Source organism: Porites lutea, chromosome 7 (genome assembly GCF_958299795.1).
Source record: "Porites lutea chromosome 7, jaPorLute2.1, whole genome shotgun sequence".
NCBI classification, from domain to species: domain Eukaryota; kingdom Metazoa; phylum Cnidaria; class Anthozoa; order Scleractinia; family Poritidae; genus Porites; species Porites lutea.
In genome coordinates, this window is record NC_133207.1 from 18,599,513 (window position 1) to 18,614,794 (window position 15,282).

The 15,282-nt window shown below is 39.2% G+C and overlaps 1 protein-coding gene across 1 annotated transcript in view; it reads left to right on the plus strand.

The window, feature by feature from the left end:
- Window positions 1-14,587, plus strand: part of LOC140944544 (short transient receptor potential channel 5-like) — a 42,309-nt gene extending 27,722 nt beyond the window's left edge. The window contains exons 12-13 of the mRNA XM_073393670.1: window positions 14,109-14,270; window positions 14,444-14,587. Coding sequence (XP_073249771.1) covers window positions 14,109-14,270; window positions 14,444-14,587 — 306 coding nt within the window. The remainder of the gene's footprint in view (window positions 1-14,108; window positions 14,271-14,443) is intronic.
- Window positions 14,588-15,282: the final 695 nt, after the last annotated feature.

Sequence of the window (15,282 nt, forward strand, 5' to 3'; positions counted from 1 at the left end):
AGGCACTGTGCACATTAACGTCAAGTTAGTTCTTTCTTTGTCCGTTTCACGACGTGGTAAGGTAAGCAAAACGCAAGGTTCGATGAAAAAAATTCAACTTTTGAGAGCCGTTCACCACATGTAACATCAAGTCAGCATTTCATCTCATTGGCTTACACCCCTTGTTACGTTCACTAAAAATGCTGAAGTAAAATCAGGAATACTGACTTTCACTGTTTCACTGTCTTAAGAACGGCCGTCCGTAAATATCGCTCGGGGGGTGAGCACAATATAAAAAATCGAAAATCCCCAAACTTTGTCAGAATATAGGTCTAGGTAATCTATTTATAGAAAAATAACTTTTAGTTCGATTGGATTTTCATTTTACGCGTACGGCGACCGAGTCGGTTCGGAGACTCTCAGATCAGTTTTCACGGACTCAAGACCATATATTACATAAAAATCGTTTTAAAATTAAAGACGTTACAGACTCTGCCTCTACAAATCTCAATAGAAAGAGCATAACTTAACCAATAGTTTCGATGTAAAATTTTCCTATTCGACAGCAAATCTAATATTTTAAAGATTTTTAATTATTTTACTTATTTTACCGATTTTTGACAGCCAAAAAATGGCAAATTTCAGACACAAAAATCACTACTTGGTATGCGGCTTTGAGCCATAACTTTCCTACCAATAAAAAGAGCAAGATGTCTTCCTCAAACAAATGTAATACAATTTTTGGGCAATCCTGCAGAGAAAATTTTGAACGCCAAACAAAAGCTACCCATGAGGTCAAAACACGCCATGTTGTAACGACATTCAAAGGGCAAAAATAACGATACTCCCGCTTAACAAGTTAATTACTTATGCGTCTTTTCGCACAGACACTCTTTCCATTTGCCGAGACAATTTGTTTTTAAGCAGCTATATGATTTGTACTGTGCATTTTGTTGGGAACCCTTTGCTAGCAAAATGACTTTTTGCGTCTAGCAACATGATCTATACTCGCGGTCGACAGGGCATTGAAGCGTCATCGTTTTTAAAAAGCAAAATAAGTCACACGATTCAACGTGGAATTGTAACTTTCTTAATATGATACCAAGCAACCCTATTTATACACCTACCATTTTTTTAAAGCCTATCAAAGATACGCATACTGTCTGCCTATGCTGTGCTAAATATGTACTCGATACATCACCGAGCGGGAAAGTCACGTTTGCGTGACACAGACAGGAAATGCATGCAGTTCAAACCGGAAGCTGACTGAACAATTCAAGTAGGCCTAGCAGATTCTGTCCAAAAAGTAGAAAACAGTCCTTCAATAATATCCCCAAAGGTTGCTCAAAAGTTGCTTAAAATCGCAAATTTTTTCCAAAGTTTTCAGCGATCCTCCCTTTTGGGTTCTCAGTTACGACTGATCCCCCCTTTTGTTCTCCCAATATCAAGTGATCCCCCCTTGGCGATAAATAATGTCCGGTCCCTAATAAATGTAATTTTAAAATAGTGAGAATATGCCAAAAATGTGCTAACTTTGAGAGTGGCTCTCTCTCTCTCCGTAAAGTTGCTCAAAATCGTAAAAGTTGCTAAAAAGCTATCCGAGCAGAATCTGTCTAGGCCTAGATTTAAGTTTAGCTGAAACTTTGTTTTTCTTTCAGTTGTTACACTTAGCGTCAGTGTAAGATATCCATAACCCCAATTCCACACCCCGACTCCCTGCCCCACCCTACCTCCGCACGCGCACAAGCCGAGAGACACAATCTGGCTGGATGCCAGGAGATTTAGCAGTGAGACCAATCAACTACTCAGTCCCAAAAGGATAAATTTGCGTCTTAGCTTACCAGATTTTCTGTTATACTGAATTACGCAATAAAATTGGAAGAATACTGTGCTGAGGAATGTTAGAGGAGACTAGGTGGACATGCTTAACATCTCGGTAATTAGTTACAAGAGCACGATTGTAAACGTTCATCGAGCAGTTTCATTGAAATATCTTCGTTTTCCAGATCAGCATATCAAGTATATCAAGCGCAACATTGACACACTCAACCACAGGGGGTACCTAACAGTTAAAGTTTTATACGAGGAGTCACTGCCCCAGGAATGAACCCACTACCCTTTTATATACCATTTTTGACTGAAAAGGTATCACCTTTCGAGAACTTTCCATTTTAAAATGCTGCCCCTTAAAAAGTCGCCTTTCTTTGCATCCCTTCAAACTGCTTTGAATGCACTGTCTCTCGTTAGTTTTCCTTTTTTTTCAAGTATGAATAGACAAAAAACCAGGATATTTTCTCGGCATTTTTTTCTTAATCCTTTAATAAATAATAATAATAATAATAATAATAATAAAGTCTTTATTCATCAAAAGATAAAAATACATATCTTTTGTTACAAGTAAGTGTAAGAAATTTTAAAAAGGTAAAAAGTGAGAATTAAAAAAAAAACACTAGTATATTACATAGCTAACTCATATTTAAGAGCCAATGTCTGTAATTTTCGAGAATCGGTTGACAGTCGTGAATTTTTGAATTTCTTCATATTTTGCTCAAATAATCTCTATAGTACACTAAGTTCAAAAATCACGTTAAAACTTGTAACAGCTTTTTATTTTTTCAGGAATCAGGCAAAGTTTGAAAAACTCTAAATCGGCGCTCTTTCGAGTATGAAATTAGCGAAAATTGAGCATTTTCTTCGTGCTCGTACATAAAAACGGAATAATATCTCTAGATGAAATCAAGTCACCAAACAGACACACATTTTTACTCTATAATTCAGCAGTTAACTTTAAATAAACCGTTTAAATGTGACTGTACCGGCCGCAAGAAGAATCACGGTTTCAGCACTTTTCAAAAATGGCAAATTTGACCTAACTTCACCATCGTAAAAACCCAGTTGGTACACGGAATTTCAATATGAAACAAGAACTGTATTGAAGCATATCCTTTGCTGTTGCTGGTGTTAAAATATTTCTGGCGGCATTCCAAATGCACACCGTCGAGAGACCAAAACCTGAAGGGTATTTTGACACCAGGAAAGCGCGTGCAACAAGCAAGTTTCAACGCTTGGAATATTAATCCGTCGCAAACCTAAGTTACTTCGACATTTAAACCCTAGTCAGAGTTGTAACGGTTTCAGATTATATTTCGGCGTTTCTTTTCGGTTTAACATGATTCCTTTCAACTGATTTTTGCGAGAAACCATAATGAAGAGACGAATACCCAGTTCAGTTCAAATCACAGTTAGTAGAGGGGAATATTGTCGAAATACTCGCTTGCTATGGTTTTAATCGTATTGAAACCTTAATATCAGAAAAGTTATTTACTTACCTGAATTTAAATGCTAGCCGGGGTCACAGTACCGCTAACTAAATTCTGCATCACGGCAGAACCGAAGTTAAGTTTGTATATGTTTTCAATCTGTCAACACGAGGGAAGATGACATTCCGAAAGTGCGTGACGCGTAACGCGCCGAAAACGAAATTCCTGGTATAAGTGTTTTACGGTGCAAGTCTTTGTTGTATGTTCGTATAGCATCTCGCATATATTCAAACTTGGTTTGTGGCGCCTGTGGCCCCAGTAATGCTGAACGTATTGCGATCATAGAAAAGATGTCGTGAGTCACTTGGTATGCGCCTGACTTGTTAGTCACGTGAGTATGTAGGGCAATAACCAAAAATGCAAACATCGACCCTACCATGCTAATGATAAAAGTAAGGTTTTCTGCATATACGTTAGGTGATCTTTGTTCGATCCACAAAATTGGCGCATGAAAATAAGAGTTTTTCTTCACCACCTCTAAATGTTTGGTTCCGGGTAGCGGTGCCACAAATCACGTGGTACCGTTCTAGATCAACCTACTGGCTGCTCATAGAGGGGTCCATAAAGGCACATTGATTGATGACTGCGTATGGCCTGAACTGGAAATGATATACGCAGACGTTTTCTGAGCGACGAATGTGCACCTTTTACACTCCTCTTTCGTTTCGAAAATAGACGAGCACTCGAGGCACGCGAGCGAAGCGAGCGCGAGAGAGAGAGCCCCTTGCTCTACTGGTCAATAAATCCCCCGCGGCTTTTATTTTCATACGCAAAATCGACGATCTCCAAAGAGATCGACGATCTCTAATGAAAAAGTAGAGGGTCTGTGAACAGGCTACGAAGGTGCTTGCTATTATTTTAGTGAACTTTACAAGAGGTCTCAGGTGATTATGCTAACGTCATGAAAAGTCTACTTTAGGGAAGGAGGAGGAGATGGGTGGGTTGGTTGGCATTGGGTTCTCCTTTAGGATCAACCCTACAAATACAAAAATTCATGTCTTTATCACTACATTTAGAGCTAAGAGACTTTGTTTGATCCACAAAATTGGCGCATAAAATCAAAAGTTTTTCCTCACCACCGCTAAATGTTTGGTTCCGGGTGGCGGAGAACAAAGCACGTTGTACCGTTTCAGAACAGCCTACTGGCCATGCTGGCTGCTCATTTAAAAGGGGTCCGTAAAGGCACATTAATTGATGACTCTGTGCGGCCTGAAGAAAATTATATACGCAGACGTTTTCTGAGCGACGAAGGTGCTGCCTTTACACTTCTTTTTCTTTTCGAAAATGGCCATGGACTTCTCGCTTCTCTTCTCGCTCCTCGCCGCTAGGCGGTCGTTTTTGCCTGAGAGATGCCACCACGAAGGAGTTTTAGCACACAAGTCACTGCAGGTGCAGACCTAGGAAAAGGGCATTCTCCATTTGAAATTTTAAATGGAAATGAAAGGTTGTTTTCAGCCTTTTATCTCTTTTCTCCGCAACGTATTTGGTTAAAAGATAGTAAGTAAAATGGATGAGGCACTTTAAAGCATTTTTTTCATTTTCGCGACGGATTTTGACGTTATGAAAAAGAACTTGTCAGTGAATTGGTTTATACTAGCTTGCGAATAAGTGCCGGGGGGATGGTGGCGGATAGAGCCAGGTGACTACACCATTTTTTCAGGCGGGAGCTAGCAGTACGTACATTCTGGTCTACCCCATACTGTGTAGACTGGCCTTTAAGGGCCTCTGTTCGGGGGGCGAGGGATCAGTACAATTCGTCAACAGCAGGGTGAGGTCTCGCCAGAAGATGCCCTTGCTGCAGAGGAGCAAAGCAATACTACTTTCAGTAATTTAAACATGTTAAATACTTGTATTTCGCTCATCAAATGTGTCCATTGTCCATTTTCGATTTGTGGTTTTTCAGGAATGTTCTTTTGCGGAACATTGGCCAATTTTCTTTAACAAGTTTTACTCGTTTCCATTTCCCTGCTCTACCCTCATGTTGCATATGGCGTACGTGTGTACCTAAATCCCTCAATATTATACTGAGGTGATCGATTAAGAAGTCTATACGCTAAGCGGGGTTAAGATTAGTTTATTACAAGCAAAGGCGCAGAAGGCTAAGTGCAAATAAAAAAAACTAGTGTGAAAAGTTTTACAGACTCGGCTTACTCTATTTGTTTTCTTTCTCTATTTGAGTTTCGGCTGGTGACATCCTGAAATCAAGTTAAGTTCCACATGTTTTGTGAATATAAAATATAATACTAAAAAAACATTGTTAATTGTACACTCGTGCGATGATTTATCCTTGTCTGTACAGTTGCGTGACCAGACTCAAATTACACACGGGCTTTCATCACGCATCACAGCGTTTAGTCTGAGACTAAACGACGGAAGATTTCAGTAAACTGCGGCCACTTGCGGTTGAAACGACTGTGGTAAGTTATTCTTAGAGATCTCGAATCCTATTTAGAGCTAGCACGCCGCTTCTAGCGGCTTTATTTTAGGTGCAGAAACTCGAAGTTAATATTTACACTCCATGAGAACTTAACAGCGTTGTCTTTTTCAGCTACTTGCGTGCAATCAAATGCAGTGTTAATCTACTTAGTTCTTTTTTATAACCATCAAATTGAAAAGCGTTTTTCAAAAGATTTTTAGAGCTTCCCGTAATGTGCCCCTTGTAAAAGAAGCTAAGTTAGCAAAAACTTTTGAGTGCCTACACTCGGGGCTAGCTTGTTTTCAGCGTTCCAACGTGCGAAACTACGCTGCACGTTTCGGTGTCTCAGCGACGCACTCTTGTAATGCCGCCAAAAATTTTTTAACACAAGAAAAGGCAAAGAATATGCTTTAAAATAGTGTTTGTTTCATGTTGAAACTCCATGTATCAGTTGTTTTTTTCGATGGTGAAGGTAGGTCAAATTTGCCATTTTTGAAAAGAGCCGAAATCGTGTTTCTTCTTGCGGCCAACAGAGTCGCATTTAAACAGCTTATCTAAAGATAATTGCAGAATTATAAAGTACAAGTCTGTGTTTTCTAATTTCATACTCGAAAGAGCGCCGATTTGGCGTTTTTCAAACTTTGCCCGATTCAGGAAAAAATAAAAAGCCGTTACAAGTTTTAATGTGATTTTTGAAATAAGTGTACTATAGAGATTATGTGGGCAAAATATGAAAAAATTCAAAAATTCACGACTGTCAACCGATTCTCGAAAATTACAGACATTGGCTCTTAAAAACTAAACGATTTATAAAATAGTTTTTAAAACGCATAGTGTTAATCTTAGGTTTAAAACAAGTTTCTTTCCTAAGATTGTAACTGGACGGTTTAACACGAGCTAAGATTGTAACTGGACGGTTTAACACGAGGCATAATAGATAAAAGTGGATGTCCTTAAGCATTAGAAACTTTTCTGAAAATTTTACGGTCTTGCCTCTCTAAGAAATCATAATTACAGGCTTAGACGTATATTTCCTTTCAAAACAGCGGTCTAAGAAACATTGGACAGGTGTAAGATCGGACTCGGACGCGGCGTAGACAGATAATGCGTAATTAATATTAGGTAGAACTATTGTATTAAAGAGAAGGTCTATTTCTGACAGATTGTACCTCTCTTTACGCAGCGTTCTAAGGATATGTAAGGATTTGTTAGCTTTAATAAGTTTGTTCTTCACGTGCACTGAAAATATGCTGTAACATTGGAAGGTGACGCCCAAAATCTCTACTTCTTTACAGCTTGGTATCATCCCAATAGGTGAATAGAAATCGCGGTTGCCTCTCTTTTTGATCGTGAACTCTTTACATTTGCTTGGATTGCAAGACATTCCATTTGTATTCGTCCAATCTAAAAACTGTGACACTAACTGATCGGAGTAGTCTACCTCCTTCCATACAGGAGCAATAATTGTCGAATCATCAGCGCACTTAAATAGCGCGTCATGATTACCTAAAATGATGTTAAGATCATTGAGAAAGATGTTAAAAAGGTAAGGACCGCTGACGCTACCTTCAGTTGTCCCTATGTTAACTGGTTTCCAGTCACACTCAAAGTTGTTGCAACATACCCTTTGTTTTCTATCCTTTAGAAAGTTCAAGTACCAATTGGTAATATATGGATTCAGTGGGAGCTTTTTTAATTTATTAGCAAGAAGTTCATGTTTCACAGAGTCAAAAGCTTTGCTGAAGTCCATAGCAAAAAGGCGAACTGCTTTGCAATCGGGGCTATCCAAGTAGCTGTTGATCCTATGTTGAAATTGGCAAGAGAGCATCGGTACAGTTTTCACCTTTCCTGTAGGCGAACTGTGAGGTGCTGAGGTGGCTTCCAATGGCCTCGCGGGCATAGCAGTGGTATACAATTTTCCCAAAATTAAAGCCCTCGCTATCACAGGTCTAGTTATATTAATGCCGCGATAATCACCATGTTCTTTAGGAACATCCACTTTGGGGAAGGGGGTGATAATCGCACGCTTCCACGATGATGGCAAACACTGAGTAGAGATTGAGAGATTCCAGATTTTGGTGATAAGAGGCGTGAAAATATCTGCATGCTCTTTCCAAACGGCAGTAAGGAATCTGGTCGCGTCCAGTCGCAGTTCTTTTGAGAGCGCTAAGTAAATTCCAGACCTGCCGTTCGGAATTAATTACCGGGATCTCTGCCTCACTGCTGATTGTGACAGGAGTTGGTTCTATGTACATATCATCTGAGCAAAGGCTAGCGAAGTAATCATTCAAGTCCATCAAACAGCTGTTATCCAGGTTTACTTCGTAAGATGCACGGCGCCGCTGCGACAGTAGTCTACTATGTTGTTTTTACGCCTCTTTGGTGTATAGGTATAGGTATAGGTAAATCATTGATATGCATAAGGGTCGAGTCTATGACGTCACCCATTGTTTTAACCTAGAGAAAAAAATGCCTTCCTCCATATATAATTAAGTGGAAAGTCGTTTCTTGAAAGAACACAATAGGAACAATAGGCTTGCCTCGGCTTGCCCGTTAAGTAACTTGAGCCCGTTTTCAGACCGTCTATTAAAAGGAAAATAGGAATAAGAGAAGCGATCACCTAGCAACGCGAAAAACGGCTTCCTATATCTTAGTTAGCGCTAAAACTCGCATATGTAAACAAAACACACGCACATATACACAAAGTAGAGCTGAAAACTCTCGATTTCAATTTTGTCTACTATTACAGAACCGTTTTCTCCGTTCTATTTCGAGGAAATGAAAGACTATCGAAGTCTCAGCGTTTCACGCGCCGATAGTCAGGTAATTATGCGAGTTCACAAGCCCAAAGTTGAATACAAATTAGCTCTACAGGAAAAACCCCAAGGGAGCATCTTGACGTATTATTATAAAACAATTAATAAGTTAACAAGGATCAATTGATTAAACACGCCACTAATAATTGCTAGCAATAAAATCAGACACGAGATACCGTTTTAACACAAAAAGAGTCAAATACACAGCGATTTGAAAGAAATCTACTAAAAAAGTCAAAGAAAGCAAGCTATCTTTTTTTTTTACCACTTTCCCTCCTCAATAGTGCGCAGTGTAACAGTGCGACAATTCATCAACTCCTTTCCACCATGCCCGCCTACCTGGAGGGGCAGCCATAAACTTTCTCCTATTTTCCGAGATGATGTCAGCTATTTCTTTGTTAATAACGAGCAGCCTGTCTTTGCTCAGACAAGAAACTCTGGACTTCGTTCTGATCATTGACTTAAGGAATGGTGTTATCCACGGCGGATCGCCTGACGACATAGGTACAGTTCTGACCGGCATACACCTGTCCATATGACCGTGAATCTTTTCTTCCAATACACAAACCGCTTGCTGAACATCAGGAGCAGCGAGCACATTATCCCAGCTTTACGATTCTCTCTACAATCCCGTATCTGGACTTTACAGCGGATGGGTTTTAACTTTGTACCAGTAGGGAGAACAACAGCCGTGTGATCGGTCTTGATCGACAATTGAAATGGGTGACACTTGTTGAATAAATCTGGGCGATTAGTTAAGTACTTATCTAAACACGCGTAACCTCTGGTAGGAAAATCTACTAAAGCCCTCCAGCCGGACATGCTTTGTAAGCGATTTAAATCGAGGTGATTGAGGTCGCCACCGCATACAAAGACGGCGTTTGGGTCTTCGTCCAGCGTGTTGTCAAGAAAATTGATAAGATGACTCATTAAATCACATTCCTGGTAATTGTGCTTTGGGGCATTGTAGAGTCCAGAAATTAACATACGGTGCCCCGAGGGAAGAATAATGGTAACACAAATCGTTTCGTATTTATCAGATCTGTAAACATCCTTTCTCAACCTTTTATATATACTTTTAACATTAAAATCGTCACCCTTCAATATACCTGAAACCTGAAATAGGTACCCCTTTCGGGCGGAGCCAGTTGCCGTATACGCTATAATAGGGAGTTCCCCGGGCGCTCAGCTGGGGTAGACTTTCCAAAAGGCTGTGCTTCTCCTCGAGAAACTGGCATTTTCTCTAATGTAAGTCCGGGCGCTGGAAGGTGCTTATATACGCATCCTTCAACTGGACAAAAAAGAGCTGGCTTTCGAGGGCTTTGCATTCGGCATACGGATAACGCCGATCGCTGGCCGTGCGTAAGTCTTTCAAATAAAGCCCAGTTTTCTATGCATTTGGAGGTTAGGGTGTTTTGATTATCGAAACGATGAATTATGTTTGCCCATTAGTGACTGGTCAAAAAGTATAGAGGGGGGTGGGCCGGAGCAGAGAGGGGGTGGGTCATGAGGGTTTGAGCCTTGCGCAAGGGGTGGGTCGTGCAATTTTCAGCTAACGAGAATATACTTCAAAACCAATTTAAACAGTAGATATAGGCATATTTTTATCCCCTAAAAATTTTCCATCTGTTTGGATCTCCTAGCTGAAAGTCTGGTGATACGAAAATTATAGGGATCAAAAAACAGGCAATTATACCGTTTTTTTAGATGTTCGAAAATCCTTGGAGGGGCAGACAAACAAGAAGTTTTACAACAAATGTTCCGACAATTCTAGATCTCAAAGATCTCAAATCGTCTTTCGAACAGTTATTTTCCGAAAATTGACGTTGGGTGCCCCTGAAAGATTGTGGGTAGCCTCCGTCCATCAAGCGTTTTTTTTAAAATTTGAATTATTTTCCTCAAAGATTGTTTCTGAGGAGTTTTTTCGTAGGATTCTTAAGGCTTCTCCTTTGACAAATTCTTTTTTTAACATTTGGAGGGTGACACGAGGTGAAATGTGTGTGCAAGAAGCTTTCCGTTTGTTTAAAATGTGTCTTTGCATCAAGGATAGATTTTTCCTTGAAGCCTTTGTATACAACCGTGTCTAAAAACGCAGTCTCAGTGTCAAATGTTTCGGCCGTGAATTCATTAGTTAAGGGGCACCCAACGAGAATATAGTTCAAAACCACTTAAACATAGCATTGTTAAACGTATTTTGGTATTTAAACGGTAGATGTAGGCATATTTTAACCCCCTAAAAATTTTTCATCTGTTCGGATTTCCTAGCTGAAAGTCTAGTGATCCGAAAATTATAGGGGTCAAAACTTACCTTTTCGAAAATTTCAGCCAGAAAAAAGGCTCCCGAAAATTCTAGGTGACCTTTTTAGGGTAAAAATCCGTTAAAAATAGGCAATTAGACCATTTTTTAGACGTTCGAAAATCCTAGGAGAGGCAGGCAAGCAAGAAATTTTACAACAAATGTTCCGAAAAGTGTAGATTTCAAATCGTCTCCCGAACAGATATTTCCCGAAAATTGTCGTTGGGTGCCCCTGTTAGTTGGGTGATGTAACCTTGCTTGTTCAATGAAGGCTTCGATGTCTGGTTTACTCATGTCCCATAGGGAAAAGATATCGTGTATGTGGCATTTCCAAACTGTTGTTCTAAAGACAGTTTTTCTTAGAGTTGTTGTTTCAATATATGTCATGAAAACATTGGCAAAGGAATCAAAACTGCTGTCTTTGTGCCCATTGCAGTTCCATGGTTTTGTAGGTAGTGCTTTCCACTGAAGTGGAAGAAATTTTCTTTGAGGATTAATCTAAGCATTTCGAGCAAGTAATGTGTAGGAATGGGTTGTCTTTGTTGAAATTTTCATATGCTTTGTGACAGAAAATTTCAATATACCCTCGTTTTGCTGTGTATTTGTGTCAATATTTAAACGTCCATTGAAATAAGAAATGTTCGGTTTTTCACATTCGTCTTTTCAGTGAAAGGTATGATTTCTGTGATTTTGATATTGGTTGTAGCAGTGTATCAACAAATTTTGTCAAGCACAGAACAAGAGGAAACCGAACATCCATGTTTTAACTAGGGGGTGGGTCATGCAATTTCCAACCTTGCTTTAGGGGTGGGTCAGTCATTTTTGTGCCGAAAGGAAGGGGGTGGGTCATGTGTTTTTTATCAACCACATTTCCAAATGCTCCGGCCCACCCCCCCACCTATACTTTTTGACCAGTCCCTTATTTCGGTCTGCAACACAAACCTTCAACGGGGGCTTAAAAAAATGAATACAGATGCAAGATGAATGCGAACGTTAGGTTACACATGCGAGATTTGTTATCATAGTGAACAGAAAATGATAGGCTAGCAAAAAGATAAATGTCACTAATTGAGTTCATGACGTTGCTTTATACCACGGGGTTCTAATTATGCCATGTTATTTTTGTTTTCTTTCTTTGTTTTTCCTATCACTCTTCCTGCCGTAAGGATCAGTTTACTGTTTTAATTTAAAAATTTGGTATTGAAGATGTTACTAGGGATAGGGAACTGGCGCATTAATTTTGGCTTTTGCGCGGCTTCATCGATGATTTGTCGGGCGGGGAGGGGGGGGGGGTGGAGGTTTGAGGATTCATGTTTCAAGATTCTGCCCACGATTATAGCTCCATTGCGTCTTCCAACAATCTGATGATCTTTTGATTTAAAATATGCATGTCAGGATCAGCCGACGAGATATCCCAAAATAAAAGATGTGGTATAATTTTTGTTTTTGAAAAGTTTCGTAATCAGTTCGTTGTACTTTCAACCAGCCAACTGAAATATCATTTTTACTTTTAGATTTTAATTTTAGGAAGGATTTAGTGCATTATGCAGCGCAAATCTTACTTTTTCCTGTTACTCCGGAACCTTTCAGGCACAGTGCTGCTGATATTCCCCTACCCCTCCCTCTGGAGCATCACCCTACCTTGGGACAAAAGTGAGTAACGCATTGTCCTTCCCGCTCTAAGCAGGTACGGTGATGTGAGGAGACCGCAATATAGCCAGTTTATATATATTTCTAAAACATTTTCAGTTCCTAAGAGATAAGTATTATTTTCTTTATACATCGTTATGTAAGCCAACGTCGGTAAATTTGTTCTTTTATGTGCATGAATCCAATCGGTAGTAAGTTTTGAAACATGTTATCCGTAGGCTGCCAAACATTGACCGCCGGTTAAAATTAGACTTTTGACTGCTAACGGGCGCATTGTGAGTGAAATAATTAGTTAAAACAAATGAAAATAAGTCCAGTCTAATCAATATTGCTCAATGGAAAATAGCTTTGGAGGAATCTGGCCATTACCAGCTTCAAAGAGCACTTTTATTGATTTTACCGGGTTTGAATGTCATGACAAAATGGCGTGTTTTGACCTCAAGGGTAGCTTTTGTTTGGCGTTCAAAAATTTTCTCTGCAGGATCGTCCAAAAATTGTATTGCATTTATTCGAGGAAGGTCGACATCTTGCTCTTTTTATTGGTAGGAAAGTTATGGCTCAAAGCCGTATACCAAGTAGTGTTTTCTGTGCCTGAAATTTGCCAATTTCTTGCCTGTCAAAAATCGGTAAAATAAGTAATTAAAATAATTAAATATCTTAAAAATATTAGATTTGCTGTCGAATAAGAAAATTTCACATCGAAAGTATTGGTTAAGTTGTGCTCGTTCTATTAAGATTTTCAGAGGCAGAGTTTGTTACTCCTTTAATTTTAAAACGATTTTTAAGTAATATATGGTCTTGAGCCCGTGAAAACTGATCTGAGAGTCTCCGAAACGAGTCGGTCGCTGTACGTGTAAAATAAAAATCCAATCGAACTAAAAGTTATTTTTCTAGAAATAGTTTACCTAGACCAATATTCTGACAAAGTTTGGGGATTTTCGATTTTTTCATTTTGCACACCCCAGGCCATATTTACGGACGGCCGCTCTTAAGGGCCCGGCTATGAGATATGGTTCTAATTATAACCAAAGATATTTACTTTTTTGTTGCTAAGACAAAATGGCGATACAGGTCAATTCAAGTGGTATTAAACGAGGTTTTCCGTTCGCCCCAACATATAAGCCGATGTCACTCTTAGCCACACATGAAATTGACACTACATTGTCACTTGTCTAAAGTTATATTTATTGGTCGTCTACGACACAACTTAAGTGCGACACTCAAATGCCTCCGAGGTCAGTGGGAAGATGGACACGCTTAGTGATTGACTGAGCCATAGTACTGTTTTAAAGTAAATTGATTGTAGTGAACGGATTAGAAGGTAAAAAGAGCTCCGCTTTTAGGCTCGGCTAAATTTATAGATTATTCGTTTTTAATTGTAGTGTTTTTTTTTTTCGTTTTTTGTCAGTGTCATTGACAGTGCTTACTAATTTTCAATACTTTACCAAAGCATTTTCCTCACCTTTGAGTATTAATTCTATTTTCGCGAGGATTTTAGATAATTTTTAATTCCATGTCGCGAGTCGCAGGTATCGTCGTGGGTCAAAGGGGTAAATTGTTGTAGTAAATTGTTAACTAACCTAGCGTTTGTTATCTGCTAAATGTTGTGTTTGTTGTTTAATTTTTACAAGGAAAACGCTGTAAGAGAATGGTCGTTTAAAAGAGCAATTACAATTCAGACGTACGAAGGATATGATCCGATTCCAGTGCCTCTTAATATCATCTACAGAATATACAGAATTTTCAAAAAAGAATCCACAGCTGAATCCACACCAAGGCAAACAAATGTAGAGGTAAAAAGCAATCATATTTCTTTGGAAAAGCGTCAATAGCTTTTGTGCAATGTGTGACTGTCTTTGTTTGTTTTTATTTTTTGTTTTGTTTTGTTTGATTGGTTGTTTTTTTGTACCTTTGAATTATGCCAAATGCTCATTTCTCCTTAGCGTTTCTTTTTTTTTTTTTTGAGGATTCAATTGAGAAACTTGTGAAGAAACTTGGAGCAGCATACTTCGCGGAGCATGCAAATTCCTTTCCAATTTCAGGTACACCTTATAAAGACCATGCTATACCCGCTGACACAAAGAAAACGTCAGCAATAGGTCAACTTTAGGGACCAGTCCTTATTGGTCACCAGTGGGGCCTAAGTGGCTAGAGGGTCAGAGGAATGTCTGGATAAATTGCTTCCTTTCCCTAAACCAATGCATTATTTGTTCTACACCCCTCGAGGATGCCAGAATTTAAAGTGTAACCCCCTTAGCCGTGTGTAGCACTGCTGTTTTCTTCTTCTGCTACTTTTGTGTCCATGCCTTGCATGCAAAACTGACTTTAAATATTACCTCTACTTCTATAAACGAACGACGGGCATGCAGGTCTTGCCTGAGTAACTATGCGCCCTGTCACGTTTGTTTGTATAGCTTTGTGTCTTGGGGGTCAGACGGACTTAATATACGTGTGCTCACATAGGTTTCCAAATTTCCTCAGGTAAAGCCGACTCCGCGCACGCTAAGCAATCATTATCTTCAACATTGGTGAACTGTGGCTTTAGCAATAGAAAATTTAAACAGAATTAAAAAGGTGAACAATAAAATCACGACTACAAACCAATAAGCTGAGTGGGAGAATGTCTAACAGGGATCTGGCCTAGAAGTAAAACAAGTAGCAAGATAAATAGCAGACTGGTCTTCGCGGCTAGGGAAAGAGTATGAAAGCAATATAAAGTGAAAAATGGGTGATGTTTTAGTGTTGATTTTGGTTTGAAATAAAAATCCTTCGTCAGGAGCTTGAAAAGAAATAAAGTATATAAGT